Source organism: Alligator mississippiensis, chromosome 4, assembly GCF_030867095.1.
Source record: "Alligator mississippiensis isolate rAllMis1 chromosome 4, rAllMis1, whole genome shotgun sequence".
Taxonomy (NCBI): domain Eukaryota; kingdom Metazoa; phylum Chordata; order Crocodylia; family Alligatoridae; genus Alligator; species Alligator mississippiensis.
Window position 1 is genome coordinate 214031329 of NC_081827.1, and position 15200 is coordinate 214046528.

The window sequence follows — 15200 nt, forward strand, 5'->3', positions numbered from 1 at the left end:
ACTAAGTTAAGAGGCTGTGACTTGGATGACTACACGGTGCAGTGGGTGGCGAATTGGCTAGAGGGTCGTACCCAGAGAGTCGTAGTGGATGGGTCAGTATCGACCTGGAAGGGTGTGGGCAGTGGGGTCCCGCAGGGCTCGGTCCTTGGACCGATACTCTTCAATGTCTTCATCAGCGACTTGGACGAGGGAGTGAAGTGTACTCTGTCCAAGTTTGCGGATGACACAAAACTGTGGGGAGAAGTGGACACGCCGAAAGGCAGGGAACAACTACAAGCAGACCTGGACAGGTTGGACATATGGGCAGAAAAAAACAGAATGCAATTCAACAAGGAGAAATGCAAAGTGCTGCACCTAGGGAGGAAAAATGTTCAGCATACCTACTGCCTAGGAAATGACCTGCTTGGTGGCACGGAAGTGGAAAGGGATCTTGGAGTCCTAGTGGACTCCAAGATGAACATGAGTCGGCAGTGTGATGAAGTCATCAGAAAAGCTAATGGCACTTCATCATGCAGCGGCAGACTCATGACGAACAGATCCAATGAGGTGATAATTCCCCTCTATCAGGTGCTGGTCAGACCACAGTTGGAATACTGCGTGCAATTTTGGGCGCCGCACTTCAAGAGGGATGTGGAGAACCTGGAGAGGGTCCAGAGAAGGGCCACTTGTATGGTTAAGGGCTTGCAGGCCAAGCCCTATGAGGAGAGACTAGGGCACCTGGACCTCTTCAGCCTCCACAAGAGAAGGTTGAGAGGCGACCTTGTGGCTGCCTATAAGTTCATCATGGGGGCACAGAAGGGAATTGGGGAGGCTTTACTCACCAAAGCACCCCTGGGGGTTACAAGAAATAATGGCCACAAGCTAGCAGAGATCAGATTTAGACTAGACATTAGGAAGAACTTCTTCACAGTTAGAGTGGCCAAAGTCTGGAATGGGCTCCCAAGGGAGGTAGTGCTCTCCCCTACCCTGGGGGTCTTCAAGAGGAGGTTAGATAGCATCTAGCTGGGGTCATCTAAACCCAGCACTCTTTCCTGCCTATGCAGGGGGTCGGACTCGATGATCTATTGAGGTCCCTTCCGACCCTAACATCTATGAATCTATATTGCTAGGAGGGAATGCCCAAGTTGATCCTACCAGGTCTCAATCCCTGTTTTCTTCTGTGGGGCTCCAAACCTCCCCTTTACCCCACCCTAGCCTCTCTAGATGGCACTCATAGTTCTCTGCAGCCAGATCTCAAGGCTGCCTGTTGGTCTGCTGTTCCGCCCTCAGCCAGCAGGGTGACCGTAGGCTTTAGTTAGGCGCACACCCTTCCAAGGGCTGGCTTTGGCCTGCACTCAAATATCCAAAAAAAAAAAAGAAAGCAAAACCTGACTGTTCTCTGTCTCTTTGTCAGACTCAGTCCATGTCCTCTTCACCTGGGGTCAGGCTCTCATGTACAAATTACAGTAACAACAAAATCAGTTAATCCAGTCACTGTTCTGCACAGGCCTGCCCTGGCTTACTCGTGAACATTCACAGCCCCAGTAGGATTTCTGCCACATGCAGCGAGGCTCTAACCTGAAACAGCAATTCTTCTGGCCTCCCCCAGATCCTTAGCTGTCACTCCAAGCCACAGATTATCAGAAGCCTTGTGTGGGCAGACCTCTGCCTGCCTCCTCCTCTTGGTCACACCCTGCAGGGTTTCTCTGGTAGGGCTGGCAACACTTGCCTGCTAGGATGCTCAACAGCTCCTCTCTCTGCAGCTTGCAGGGAACTTGGGGGAACTCTCTGGGGCTGGAAATACCTCTGAGCAGCCTCCCTCCTCCAATCTGGAGTGAGATGCTGCTCTGGAAGTGTAGTGATTGCTTCTCTTCCCTTCCCGTCTCCAGCTGCAGCCCCACTGGCCCTCCATGCTGTAAGTGTTGCTTGCTTTCACTTTCCCTGTCTGTTGCTGCCAGCTGCTTTTCTTCTTCTGACCTCCCCTGCCCTGCACCTAAGGCACCTCGGGGCTTTTGTTTACTCTCTCTCACTCCTTAACACTTACCTATCTGGGGAAGTGGATAAACATCAGGTAGTACATTGATTTTACTGCACCATGAAAGTATTAGCCAGGTAGCACACAGCCCTGCTACAGGGCATATCATTCCACATCCAGTTAAAGCACAAGCGGGCAATTATTTTGGCTGAAGGGCTAGTTTATGAATTCTGGTAAGATGTCAAGGGCCACATGGGTAGCCCTACCCCTTGACAGTTGCCCCATCCCCTGGTCGCCATCTTGTGGCCAGAAGTCCCACCCCCTAACCCCTACCCTTTGCCACCAGAAGTCCCTCCCTTTGCCCCTGGAAGTACTTCTTTTGGGAGGGGGTAGTACAGCCTTGGAACTGAAAGTTACACTCTGTCACATGGCCTGTCAGGGGTAGATTCATAGATGTAGGGTCAGAAGGGACCTTGTAGACCTTCTAGTCCGACCCCCCGCCCTGGGCAGGAGAGAAAACTGGGCTCAAATGACCCCAGCTACGTAAACGTCAAGCCTCCTCATAAAGACCCAAAAGGTAGGAGCCAGCACCACTTCCCTTGGAAGTTGGTTCCAGATCCTAGCCACCATGACTGTGAAGTAGTGCCTTCTAATGTCTAGTCTGAACCTACTCTCTAACAATTTATGGCTGAGGTCTCCCCTCAGCCTTCTCTTGAGAAGGCTGAACAGGTTAAGGTCCCGTAGCCTCTCCTCATAGGGTCTGCCCTGCTGTCCCTGGATCATGCGAGTGGCCCTCCTCTGGACCCTCTCAATGCTGTCCACATCCCTCCTGAAGTGCGGCACTCAGAACTGAACACAGTACTCCAGCTGTCGCCTGACCAGTGTCGCATACAGGGGGAGGATCACCTCCTTGGCCCTGCTTGTGATGCATCTGTTATTGCATGACAAGGTACCGTTATCCCTACTGACCGTGTCCTCGCATTGTCGGCCCATGTTTATCTTGGAGTCAATGACGACTCCAAGATCTTTTTCTGCCACAGTGCTTTCAAGAAGAGAGTTCCCCAGCCTATAGGTATGCTGCTGGTTCCTACTGCCTAAGTCCAACACCCTGCACTTGTCAGTATTGAATCCCATCCTATTTTCATTTGCCCACCCCTGTAACCTGTCCAGGTCCCGCTGTAATCTGTCCTTCCCTTCTAGCGTGCCCACCTCACCCCGAATCTTGGTGTCATCTGCGAATTTAGTGCCGAAAAAACCACGTCTACCTTGTAAGGCACTGGAGTGCCGGCATGCCAAAAAACAAAACAAAACTAGGGCAGGGGGTATATGGCAGGATGCACTGCATATTAATATAGTTAATAATCATAAACGTTTCTTTGTTATGGTAAATACCAAGTTTTCTAAAAATTCTAAACCTGGTGACAATAAATAAAACTTCATAGAGGGAAGAGAGAAGAGGGAGGGACGGAGGGAAGGAAGAGAGAGGGAAGGAAGGAGAGACAGGGAAAGACGGAGAGAGGTGCGGGGAGAAGCAGGCACAGGGGGAGGCACCACAGGTAGGTTGGCCTGGCCAGGCCCTTGGGAAGTGGCAGCTGGAGGAGAGGGGGGGCCAGGAGGGAAGTGGGGGCTGCTTCAGAGTTCTGCAAACTCAGGCCACAGCTGGGCCCCCAGCAGCATCCGAATTGGACCCCAGCCTGGCTCACACAGCTCCGTGAGATGGGACGCAACTGCCTTGCTCATGAGAGGATGCTGCCTGGCAGGGGCAGGACACTGGGCTTGGGAAGTTCTCAGTCAGCCTCTGTGAACACTGGGCACAGCATGAGTGGGGTGGAGTCCCCGGGCCACATAGGGGCCCCTGGAGCTCTGGGAACAGTTGCACAAAGCTGTGCACTTACCTCTGCTGGCCTGGCCCATCTGGTCCCAAGCAGCACATGGCTCAGCTGCTGCTTCTCCTCACTGGTGCCGACTCAGCCAAAACTCTTGCATTCTGAGCAGCATGCAGCAAAGTAGTGGCTGGGCTGGCTTTGCTGCATGCTGCTCAGAATGGGACAGGCCTGGCCAGACTGGCACCGGCAAGGAGAAGCAGCAAGCAGCTGAACCAGCTGAGCCGTGTGCTGCTTCCTCGTATGCTGCTCAGCACAGGCTCAGCCACGGCTTTGCCTCTCTGGTGCCAACCCATCCCGAACGGTGCAGGGAAGCAGCATGCGGCTCAGCCACAGAAGCTGTGGCTTTGCCATGCGCCTCTCAGGCCTGGCCAGGCCAGCACCGGGGAGGGGAAGCTGTGGCTGAGCTGGTCCCAAGCGGCACATGGGTCAGCCGTTACTTCTCGTCACCGGTGCCGACTCAGCCAGGCCTGACCCGTCGCATCCTGAGCAGCACACAACAAAGCTGGCCAAGCTGCTGCTTTGCCATGTGCCGCTCGCTCGGGATGAGATGGGCCCAGCCGGGTCGGCACCGACAAGGAAAAGCAGCTGAGTGGCACGTGCTCCCACCACTCCCCATGGCTTCCTGTGGCACCCCTCCCCTCCCCTCCCTGTGCTGCTTCCTGCCCCCCTGCAGCAGCTTCCTTCTGCCTTGCCCCTTGCTTCCAGCCTGTCCCAGGAGGCACTAAGTTTCCGGCCACTGGGCTGTTTCAGCAGTTCCCTCCTGCCCCACTCCATCCAATCTTGCCTAACTTTCCACTCAGAACCTGGGACGCGGGGGGGGGGGGGCGGGGCGGGTAGCGTGAGCCACTCCACGGTTGCGAGACCAGAAGCTGCAGAGGCTTCTGGTTTGGGGCTGAGGGGGTCCGGGGGGGGCTAGAGCCGGGCTCGCCTTGCTGCTCAGCCACAGGCTCCTGCTGCCGCTGGCTGCCTGTCATCTTTGACAGTCAGTGAGGGACAGATAAAAATTAATTTTCTAAAATTATCAGAGGCTCCGCAGGCCAGATAGAATGGGCTGGTGGGCTGCATCTGGCCCACGGGCCGTATTTTGCCCACCCCCGAGTTAAAGTGACTCCTAGAAAAATGGGTGGAATATGATCGTGCGGAAAGTAACCGCAGAGGAGGAAGGGGTCACGTGCCCACAATGTTGTAGGCTGCGAGTCAATGTCATCCAGGGTCTCAGAGTAACCAGCTCTCCCAGCTGTTAGTGCTCAGATGTCTACAGCGGGCAGCCAGGTCGACACTCGGCGGTGCCTCTGCTCTACCTCGAGATCCTCCCTGCAGGCTCTTGAAACAGTCTCCTCCCAGTTCTGTCCCACGGTACTAGGCATCCCACGGGAGAGCAACCCACACCAAACCCAGTGCAGCCACGAGCCCAGTGTTGCCAGGTGTACAATAATGATCATATTTGTACAATACTTTCAAACAGTGTACAATGTATGATCAGTAATAATAAATGTGCTTAAAACGTACAATAACTTTTGCAGCAGCTACTTGACACGGCAAATGCAACCGCTGCGTCACTCTCAGGGAGTTTTAACTGAGTTTGGGGTTTGCTGCCAGGACTTTCTCACGACAGCTTGCCTCGACAGAAAGAAATGCTTCAACTTTGTCTTTGATGATCTCATTCACTGACTGGCAACTTACAGTGAGAACTTATTTGCATGCTCATTTGCATAATGTATCAGAGTACGATCGTTTTTCAGCTAATAGATCATTCTGATCTTCCCAGATGATCACTTCACGTCGAAGACCCGGCAAGGCTGCCCCAGAGCCTGCGCAGGCACAAGCCTAGCTCCCTTCAAGCCCAGCGGGCTGAGCCGGGTCACATCCAGCGGCCCCGCGCCCGGCAACAAGCGCCGCCTGGCTCCGCAGGGCCCCGCGGGCTTGGAGGCGGCCGGGTCGGACCGGGCCCACAGGGCGCTACTCACTGCGCGGAGATGTCGAAGCGCACGTCCCGGTCCTCCCACAGCGCGTCCAGCACCGCCGCCATAGCCCGCCGCAGCCCGGGAAACCCGGCAGCGTCGCAGCCGTCGCGATTGGGGCGGGGCCTAGACGCGCCCGGAGCCCCGCCCCCGCCCCGTCAGTCCGGGCCGTGATTGGAGCCCGCAGCGGCGCCTGCGCAGTGGGGCCGCTCCCTGCAGCCCCCAGATTGTCTTACAGCTCTTCTGCATGCGCGAGTGCGGCTCCTTCCCGCGGCTTCCGCCGCCACCTCCTCCTAGTCCTGGGGCCGGTCAGAGAGGCGGAGGGACCGGAGCGGTCCGAACGCCTCCGGGGCGGCGTCTGTTCAAAAAGAAAACCGATCGAGCGCACGCGGAAGCCCGTGTGGGTGCCTGCCCTAGGCATTGCACGAGAAGGAACAGTATTTCGACACCTCCCACCCCCCTTCTGAGTGGATTTACACGTGAATGAGCTTCTTGAAAGAAATGAACTTGAAAGGTCCAGGGCGTGAACATCTTGCATCACCTTAACTTGATAAAATTGCTTCATCTAGCTGCATCCCCAGACTATCACAAGCAGATTTGCATCCTAAAACTAATGATAGAACGGAGCATTAAATGGCAATGTCTGAAACATCACCAACTGCAGATGCTTTCTCAGTCTGACAAAGGGTATTTATATCTGAAAGCTGGCAAAGAAGATTTTTTTCTAACTATTTGAGTTGGTCTAATAAAAGATATCAGATTTACCCAAAGAATTTTGTCTGACAGATTTAAAAAGCTTTGGATAGCCTCCATCAAAATTTGCTCTGGAACGCCTTGAAGTGTTATGGCATGTCACGAGATAGAATTAGCAATATCACAGCTTCGTATCAAGGTGAAATACACGCAGTTAATGTAGGGTTGAGCAAATATTTCAGCATAAACCTTGGTGTCATAAAGGATCTCTTCTCTCACTCCTGTCTGGCATTGCGATTGGACACGGATCCAAAAAATGCATCACATGGTGTAAATACGTTCTATGTGCCTGCCTTATTTGAATTTTGAAAGAAGATGGGTATGTTTCGTACCCTAAAAGGATGTTTTCTGTTTTTCTAGTTCAAACAAAATATTAAAAAAAAAAGCAAGTTGCCATTTTGCAGATCAAAGTAGTGTTGCATAATGCCTTTCAAAGAATACACCAGAAACAGAATAATTCAGAGGGTTAGGTTCCTTAGCCCAAGGTGTAAATTAAGGGGGAGCTTGGGGGGGCTGAGTCCCCTCATAAGAGAGAAGAGCCCCCCCTGTAAGATTTGAAAACCATAACCTGGGGCTCTGATCAGATTGCTCCTTTACTTAGGTGGGCTTGTTAATCAATGAACTGGTTTAATTTTTTCTGCACACCCCCATAAGAGTCAAGGTGTAATTCAAACCCTGCCTTAGCCCTTGGGAAGATGAGAGCTTGGGAAGCAACTGAGAGTGAGAACATATATAGTCCCATTAAACAGAATGGAACGTCTGAGGTACTTGAGCTGACTGGAAAAGCAGCATGCTTAGAAACAAAAGCTATATTTAAACAGCTGTGTAGCTGCTTTGGGATCTAAGTCACTGTGTATAATAGAAGTTCTCCATAAATTATTTCATATATAGGAAATGCAATATAAGCCATAAGGCTGAATTCTGATCTCATATACACAGTGAATTTTAATGATATTCTGATTTTACTGTCACATGTATTTAAAAAAACCCCCAGACAGAGTGATCACCTGAATATTACTAGAGGCAGGTCTAATTTAGAAAGTTCAGTGGTGATGAAGTCCATGGCAGAATTCCCAGTGATTTCACTGGGATAATTTTCAGCTGAAGTGTTAACCCAAACATTAAATATCATTGCAAGAAAACACATCGGTTATCTGAAGCCAACACTATCTAATGTTTGGCAGTAAAAACAAAAGTATTTTATTACAAACAAGATTTTGTGTGTAAAATTGAGTACTAACAACACACCACATACAGGTATATAGAAGATGATAAATGAAGCAAAGCACAATGGCAGCGACTTATAACAGGAATACAAAATAATTGTTAACTTTGGGCCCACTCCTCGGTTGTTTTCATAGTATTCAAGTGACAATATTAAACGATTCAGAAAATATATTTTGCTTTCAGAACAACCATATTTTAAAATTTCTAAAGCTACATTAGGACTGACTTGATCTCATTTAGTACTGCCAGTTTCTGTTAAAATAATTTACATATGCATCTGCAGACATTCTTACCTAGATTCATCTTGTATCTTAAGCGATGGTGGAGGTCTTTACATATTATGTTTTGCATGCTTTTTATGAATCTTTGCAAGTAATGTCATGTATACAACCATACAGCATTTATGCCCTCAACATCTGCAAGGAAGGAATATACTGTTGTTCCATTTTACAGGTGGTTAGAATGGTTCCCATAGGAGCTATGTGACTTGCCCAAGGTCACAGAACAAGTTGATGGTAAAACTGGGAAACCATCCAAGCATCACATGTTCCACATCCTCTCAAATAACTGTTCTCCTTTCAGTTTCTCATGTAGGAAGTTGACAGATGTGGGTAATATGCATCTGATAACCCCTGAGTAGTAATTGGCCATAATGTCAATATCATATTTAAAATGTAAAAATAGCATTTATGTAAAACTTTTTGCTAAAAAACCCAAATGAAGTCATCTTCATTGTAGAATCCATACAAAATGTTAGACTTCTGTAACATAGAAGAAAGTGTATGTTACTTGTGGTCAAAGACTTATCTCCAAAAATAAAATATTACTTAAATACAACTTGAAATTACCTACCAGTATTATTATTTAACATTAATGCTTAGGGACCCCAATCAAAAATCAGCTCATATTATCCAAAGTGTTGAATAGATCTATACACTTACTGTAATGAAAATATAATACCCCTCCTAAAAAATTTTCAGTCTACGTACCTCTGAATTGATTCTACAGAAAAAGTTTTGTTGTCATATAATCAAAAATTATATCATACTGCATATGGATAAGAATAAAAAGTACTGTTGTACAGACAGTCTTAATTTTGGCATTTTTACCAATAATTTTGGAAACTTTTGAATATGTAACTTTAAAATGTTAAAAATGTTCTGTAACTTCTGTATTTTTTAATGAAATACAAGACACCTGATAACTAAGTCTATTAGGGAATCATGTAAACCATTAAATTTTCATGTAGAAAGACTTATGAAATCTTACCTCCTGCAAAAAATACACAGGCCTCTTTACAGTCATCTTCACTATCGAAGCGATTGGCATTTCCATCACAGCCACCATACCAAAACTGAGCACAGGCATTGGCTTGCTTATCATAGTACCATTTTATTATATAGATACGACATGACCCTTGATCTAATCTTAATTTACATCGTGGATCCAGAGTATTTTCTAAAAATAAATAAATAAAACAGCTCAGTGTTTTCATCCTCTAAAATCCATTGCTGCCAGCCTGACAGAGAAGTTTAAGGTTTAGTTGTACTGTCTAAAGATTTTTCCTCAAATTTGAAAAATTACTTAAAAATAGGACCTAATACCTCATTTAATAAATAATTCTTTGAACTGAATAATTCAAGTAGCTTCACATATCAGAAAATTATACCGAATTAAGTTAGTGTTTATTCATGCTGGTTATGTACTACAGAGCATGGAGACAGTCTGATAATGGGAGTGAATTGTAAGCACTGTTATCAGCAACCAAGAGAGAAAAAAGATTGGTAGCTAAAGAAATTATACGCAGTATTCTTACATATTCAAAGTATGCAAGAGCTTCTAATACCCTTAGTTTATATCCACAGATGACCTATGTTCTGATACTGAATCAATCACTGTGGCATTGGAAACCCAAGAATTCATAGTTTCATAGTTTCTAGGGTCGGAAGGGACCTGAACAGATCATCAAGTCCGACCCCCTGCCCTGGGCAAGAACAAGTGCTGGGATCATAATACCCCAGCCAAATATCTATCCAACCTCCTCCTGAAGACCCCCCAAGGTAGGGAAGAGCACCACCTCCCTTGGGAGCCCACTAGATTTAAGAACAAAAAAACATACTTGTTTTTGTAAGATGTGTACACTGCATATTTAACTGATATTTGTTAATCACATACCAAGGAGGGCTGAATAAGAATTAGATCTCCTATGAGCATGCACTCTAGGATGTAGGACCCTAATCTAGTCAGTCATATAAAGATGCCCTTTCAAGTACTGTAACATTAAATTGATATATTATCTATCATAGTTGCAAGCTGTGTATTTCTTGCACCTGAAGCCTCAAGGTACTAGCCTCTGCCAGAATATGGCAGAAAACATATCTTCTATCAGGGACACATTTACATTCCTAGGAGTAGTGTTCTTTTTTTGTGTGGCACCTGACAGTTTTTGGATGCTATACAGATGGAAATTCCTTAGGCCAGTGGGATCCAGCCTTTTTGGCACGCGTGCCACAAATTGGCCCCACACCCCCCCGAGTGCCTCTGTGGTCCCTTTTCTCTGCCCAATCTGTTGCTCTGTTTTCTGCTTTCTGCACTTTCTACCTTTGTGTTCCCTGTCCCAGCCCCGATCTGCTGCATACCACACAGGAGCTGTCCATGCCACATGTGTGCCACCGATTGGCCACCCCTGCCTTAAGCAATTAAAAACTAAATTCAAAGATTGAATATGAATTACTTAACCTGCAGCAATCAGTAACTGACTTTATTATTTCTTCAAATGAGCATAAAAGCAATCCTTTTTTGTTCTCCCAAGAGAAGCCATATTTGTCTTGTTTCAAGTCCCTTCCCTTTCCCCTCTCTATTTAGTGAGGCCTCTTGCCTCCAATGTCTAACTCCCTCTGACCTTTCTATGAACAAAGGCAGCCTCTCTTCTAGTTGGCTTGCTTCTAGCTGGCATGCCTTCTACCTGAGCTGCCAGCATGCAACTCCATATGGAGCCACTGTGAGCTCCATTTTATCTTATTTCTGATCACAGCCCCTACTCTTCCTGTTCCCATCATAGAGGAGGCAGCAGGACTTGCCAGTTGTGCAAGGCAGGGCATGTTAGATGAATATGTTGGGGAAGCAATAGGACTGAATCCATTATAAAATTCTGTGGTCCCTTCACACCACAGGATTGCTAAAACCTAGGAAGCTGACTAATCCCAAAAGACTGTCTCTGATTTATGATCTTTATTAAAGGTAACTTTCTATTTAAGGAATCAAAATGGAAAGTCAGATATATGTAACCTGGCACCACAGAGGAAGGTGAAAGAGATGATGACAGCACTTGGTCTGACGGCAGAAGTGGTGAAGAGGATGAGGAAGATGGTAATGATGATACCATTACTGTAGGTGAAATAAAAGGAGAGACATTATTTTTTTCTCTGGCCTAAACTAAGAGATGAAATAATAAGAAACAAGATAATAGGGAAAATACCTTTGGTGTTCACTGAGGGGGAGAATGGCTGCTCAACCCCAGCATCTTCTTCAGAGTCTTCATAAACTACCACCAGTGGCTTTTTGGTCTGGAAGAAAATGTTTGATTTTCTTTCATTTTCAAGTTCTTGGAGATTAAATATGTCCCTCAAAATAAGATGGGCTCTTAATCTTTTATGGGATCTCTAATGGATTCCTTCCACTCCTACTTTAAACCTCAGTTTTCTTCTCTCCCCAAACTAGGTTTTCAGTGCTGGCTGTTACCAAACTCTATCCTCAGTAAACTGAAAATATGTAATATAGGATCAGTGTGTAGAAATGACACTTTTTAGAGTTACTTTTTGGGGTGTAACTGCACTTTAATATCTTATGCCTTATATTACAGCACAAATGTTATTATATTCAAAATTGTGATAATCTTTGTTTCTCCAGGCAGACTCTTAGCTAGCTGCATGCATGCTGTATCAGACCTCATATTCCTAACATGTAGCTCCAAGAACTCTCAATGAGTTAACAGGTCAATTCTGGCAGGTCAATCAGTAATATGAAGTAGGAAACATGCTATACTTCATTGAGTAGAAGCAGAGGTACATGCGAACATTTGGTTATTTATAATTTTTTTTTTTTTTACCGGAACTAATGGTTGAGAAAGCTTGCCAAGATTCATAGAGTTTTCTATCATAGCTGTTACATGTCTCTCTGAAGAAACCCACTGTCCATTAGCATCATTTTTGTTGTGAAGTAAGTAAAGTGAAGAACTAGAAGACACCGAATGAATAGATGGTCCACTTATGCTTGCACCATTTCCAATACGATTATATATTAAGGCACCATGTTCATCTTCACAAAACTGGTTTACTAACTTGGACTCCAAAGCTTAAAAAAAAACATAATTAAATGCTAGAAGTTAGACTATTTAAGTGCCAATAATTTTGGATCATTTATATATACAACCTCCCTTCCCCCCCAAGAAAAACTAAACAAAAACTTCACAGTTCCTCAGACTGTGGGGTTTTATTTAATACAAATTTGCCACCCCTTAAAAATCTCTCTTATATGCATTCCAGCGTACATGGCATGCCCTAGCCCAAACAAACTAAACAACCAACCATACTTATTCCAGCCTTTCAACCTCTTAAAGTTAGCTCTTCTTTAGTCTGTATCTAATAATAGACCAAATATTTCTTACTCGTGTAAAGAATTCCAGCTAAGTAAAAGTGTAAGTAACTATGTTTTAGCTCAAGATGTATGACCAAATGAGATCAGATTCTGGCCTCTTTTCTGGCAGCTTTGCATTGCACCGATGGTGATAATCAGTTAGAAAGCTGGCTTAACCGCCTACTTGGGAATTTATATTTAAGTGGATCCCTTGATTCCATGGAACTAATGTTTCAGGTCAAGACATCCTCCAAGACCCCAAACAGCAGCATGGCCAAGGATAGATGTGGCTGTAGCATTCTGCTGTTCCCATTATTTCCAACTTTTAGAATGACCTCACTGAGTTATGGGCATCCTAGAGGACGTTAAGAGCAGTGTTTAGGCTCCTTTGAGCTAGGGGCAAACCACTCCCTGACAAGATTTAAAAAGTGGTTGCCACAAAAATTATGTACGGAGGAAAGCCTTTTCCCTCAGAAAGTACTAAGTACAGCCTGAAACTAGGTCAAGATCTCTGAAGGTTTACACAGAAACAAAAGCAAAACCCTTCTTTATGTGGGATAGGTCTAAATGGGTCTGGTATTAATTTAGAAATATGTGACATAATTAGAAAAAAAAGGTACACACCTGGAAGAGTATTAAAATCATCAATGAGATACATATGTTCTCTGTCAGGATCTGATGCAATCAGATTTAGTTCTCGCAAGAATTCAACTTGTGTTGGGTCTGAAGTATTTACAATTCCTATTGCATACATTTCAATGTTGGCTGCATGAGCTTCTCGAACAGCAATATCTAGTTTAATAGCTTCTCTCTTGTCTGCTTGGCCATCTGTAAGTACAATAGCTACTTTTCGCACACCAGTTCGAGCCCCAAAAAATCCTTCTTGGGTTGCTTTGCGTATAGCAGTTCCTGTGTATGTACCTTCGCCCATGTACACCATTTTCCTAATAGCTTGCTTCACATCCTGTTGAGTTGTATACCTGTTAAGTCCAAATTCTAGCCGAACTTCTAAACTGTAGAGCACAAGACCAATTCTGGTAGCATTTCTACCTACAGTTACTCTGTCTACTAAAGCAGTGACAAAGTCTTTGATTATCTCAAAATTTTCTGGTCCTACACTTTCAGAGCTGTCAATAACAAATATAAGCTCCATAGGTATTTCCTTGCATGTAATACCACAGCCTGCGGAGGAAAAATAACAAGTAGATCACAATTAGTTGTTTTATTAATATACTTGGTTTTATTTTTCATAGTGCATAGTTACTATATGCTGGTATAGTTTTATACCGCATTTCATAACCTGCTTTGGGATTAAAGTGGTGCTGTACACCAGCCAGTCACGAATCACATTACACTCTACTTTTTTAAATGGGGAAGAGAAGTATCTAAAATATAAGATTTATTGAACACTTACCACATATCTCTTTAATTAGTTTAATTATATCTTCTCTCTAGGTAAGAAAAGACAATTAAATGTTGCATTATTGTTCTCTTACTAACATAGTAACTACCACATCTATTTCATTCATAGTGTACATTGTCCATTCATAGTAGGATTTTTTTAAATGTGTAGGCACCTAACTTTCAAATGCAGAGGATCAATCCTTACATTTGTACTAAGGCTACTTGCCAAGGGCCTTCATAGTTATTGACTCAGTCAGTAACCTATTCATATGGAATATTTTAAACACTGGCACTATCTTAAAATCCTGCATTTTTTTTTCAGTTCTAAACAAGGAGTGTAACTTCAAGTCAAAACTATTCACATTCCAGCCTCTCTAATTTTCCAGTTTGTCTTTGCCATTAAAAAGTACTCTCATAATCTTTTGAGTTCTCCAAGTATTTTGAAACAAAGGTGACTACTCTTTGCTCTCTCTCTAGGAGAATTAAGCCACTTATTACTGGCCAGGATAGACAGATAAAAGAGCACTTTTAAATAAACTCTAAAAACACAAGCAAAATGTAAATTCGTTACATTACATTTTTAGTCCAGAACTTAGTCCAGAAATATTTCCAATAAAAATTCATTTGTGATACACAGACCAAATCAAAACATCTTGCATTTCATTTGCATTTTGCATTAATGGATTTATAACAAGATATGCTTACTGATAGGCCTTGCTCTCCCTTGGGTCCTGTTTTGCCCTGCAATGATGAACAGTTATTTAGGTATTAACATTTAATTAATAGATATTATTGTAATTCAAGACATTGTTCCATTCAACACAATATTACATTATTATTAATACTTAGTTGATAAGAAAACTTTTACTATACACTGTATAGTAGAGATGCACTGAGATTGTATTGGTCCATATTGTATCGACACTGATAAAAGGAAAATTGACATTACCAGCAACTGGCTTTTTTTGGCTGATGTGGCCGATAATGTCATCGATAAATGCCACATGCATGCACACTGCAGCCGCATGCATGCAGCCAGCCTGGCTGTTTGGAGAGCAGCATCTAGTTGATAAGTCTGTTGGGGAGGAGGGGGCAGGAAAAAGGAAAGGGTATGTCTGGGGGTAAATTGAGGCCCCCACAGTGAGGGAGGAGTGGGGCTGGGGTTGGGGCAGGCGCTGCCCAGCAGGGGCAGAGAGCAGGATGGAGCAGTGAGTGGCTCATCCAAGGCCACAGGAAGGAGGAGGCAGTTCCTAGTGCTGTGCACACCCCCGGGGGAGGCATGAGGGGCATGTGCCCCCCTGGATATCTGCACGAGGTGAGGGCAGGCTGCACCTGCAGGCTGGGACCAGGGGTGGCACCGGGCTCTCCCCGGCAGGGGCT

At 45.2% G+C, this 15200-nt stretch overlaps 2 protein-coding genes across 4 annotated transcripts in view; both read right to left on the reverse strand.

The window, feature by feature from the left end:
* The window catches only part of BBS5 (Bardet-Biedl syndrome 5), a 30678-nt gene extending 24742 nt beyond the window's left edge, over nt 1–5936 (reverse strand). Inside the window, exon 1 of the mRNA XM_006268875.4 lies at nt 5808–5936. Coding sequence (XP_006268937.1) covers nt 5808–5869 — 62 coding nt within the window. The 5' untranslated portion in view covers nt 5870–5936. The remainder of the gene's footprint in view (nt 1–5807) is intronic.
* A 1794-nt stretch (nt 5937–7730) lies between these two features.
* The window catches only part of LOC102573036 (collagen alpha-1(XXVIII) chain), a 58016-nt gene continuing 50546 nt past the window's right edge, over nt 7731–15200 (reverse strand). For 2 of the 3 annotated variants that reach the window (XM_014599329.3, XM_019480657.2), the window contains exons 30-37: nt 14526–14561; nt 13831–13867; nt 13041–13598; nt 11890–12134; nt 11260–11347; nt 11070–11168; nt 9051–9239; nt 7731–8542 (exon numbers count right to left, since the gene is read on the reverse strand). In XM_014599329.3, coding sequence (XP_014454815.2) covers nt 8535–8542; nt 9051–9239; nt 11070–11168; nt 11260–11347; nt 11890–12134; nt 13041–13598; nt 13831–13867; nt 14526–14561 — 1260 coding nt within the window. In that variant the 3' untranslated portion in view covers nt 7731–8534. The remainder of the gene's footprint in view (nt 8543–9050; nt 9240–11069; nt 11169–11259; nt 11348–11889; nt 12135–13040; nt 13599–13830; nt 13868–14525; nt 14562–15200) is intronic. The other variant, XM_019480659.2, reaches the window with a different exon arrangement.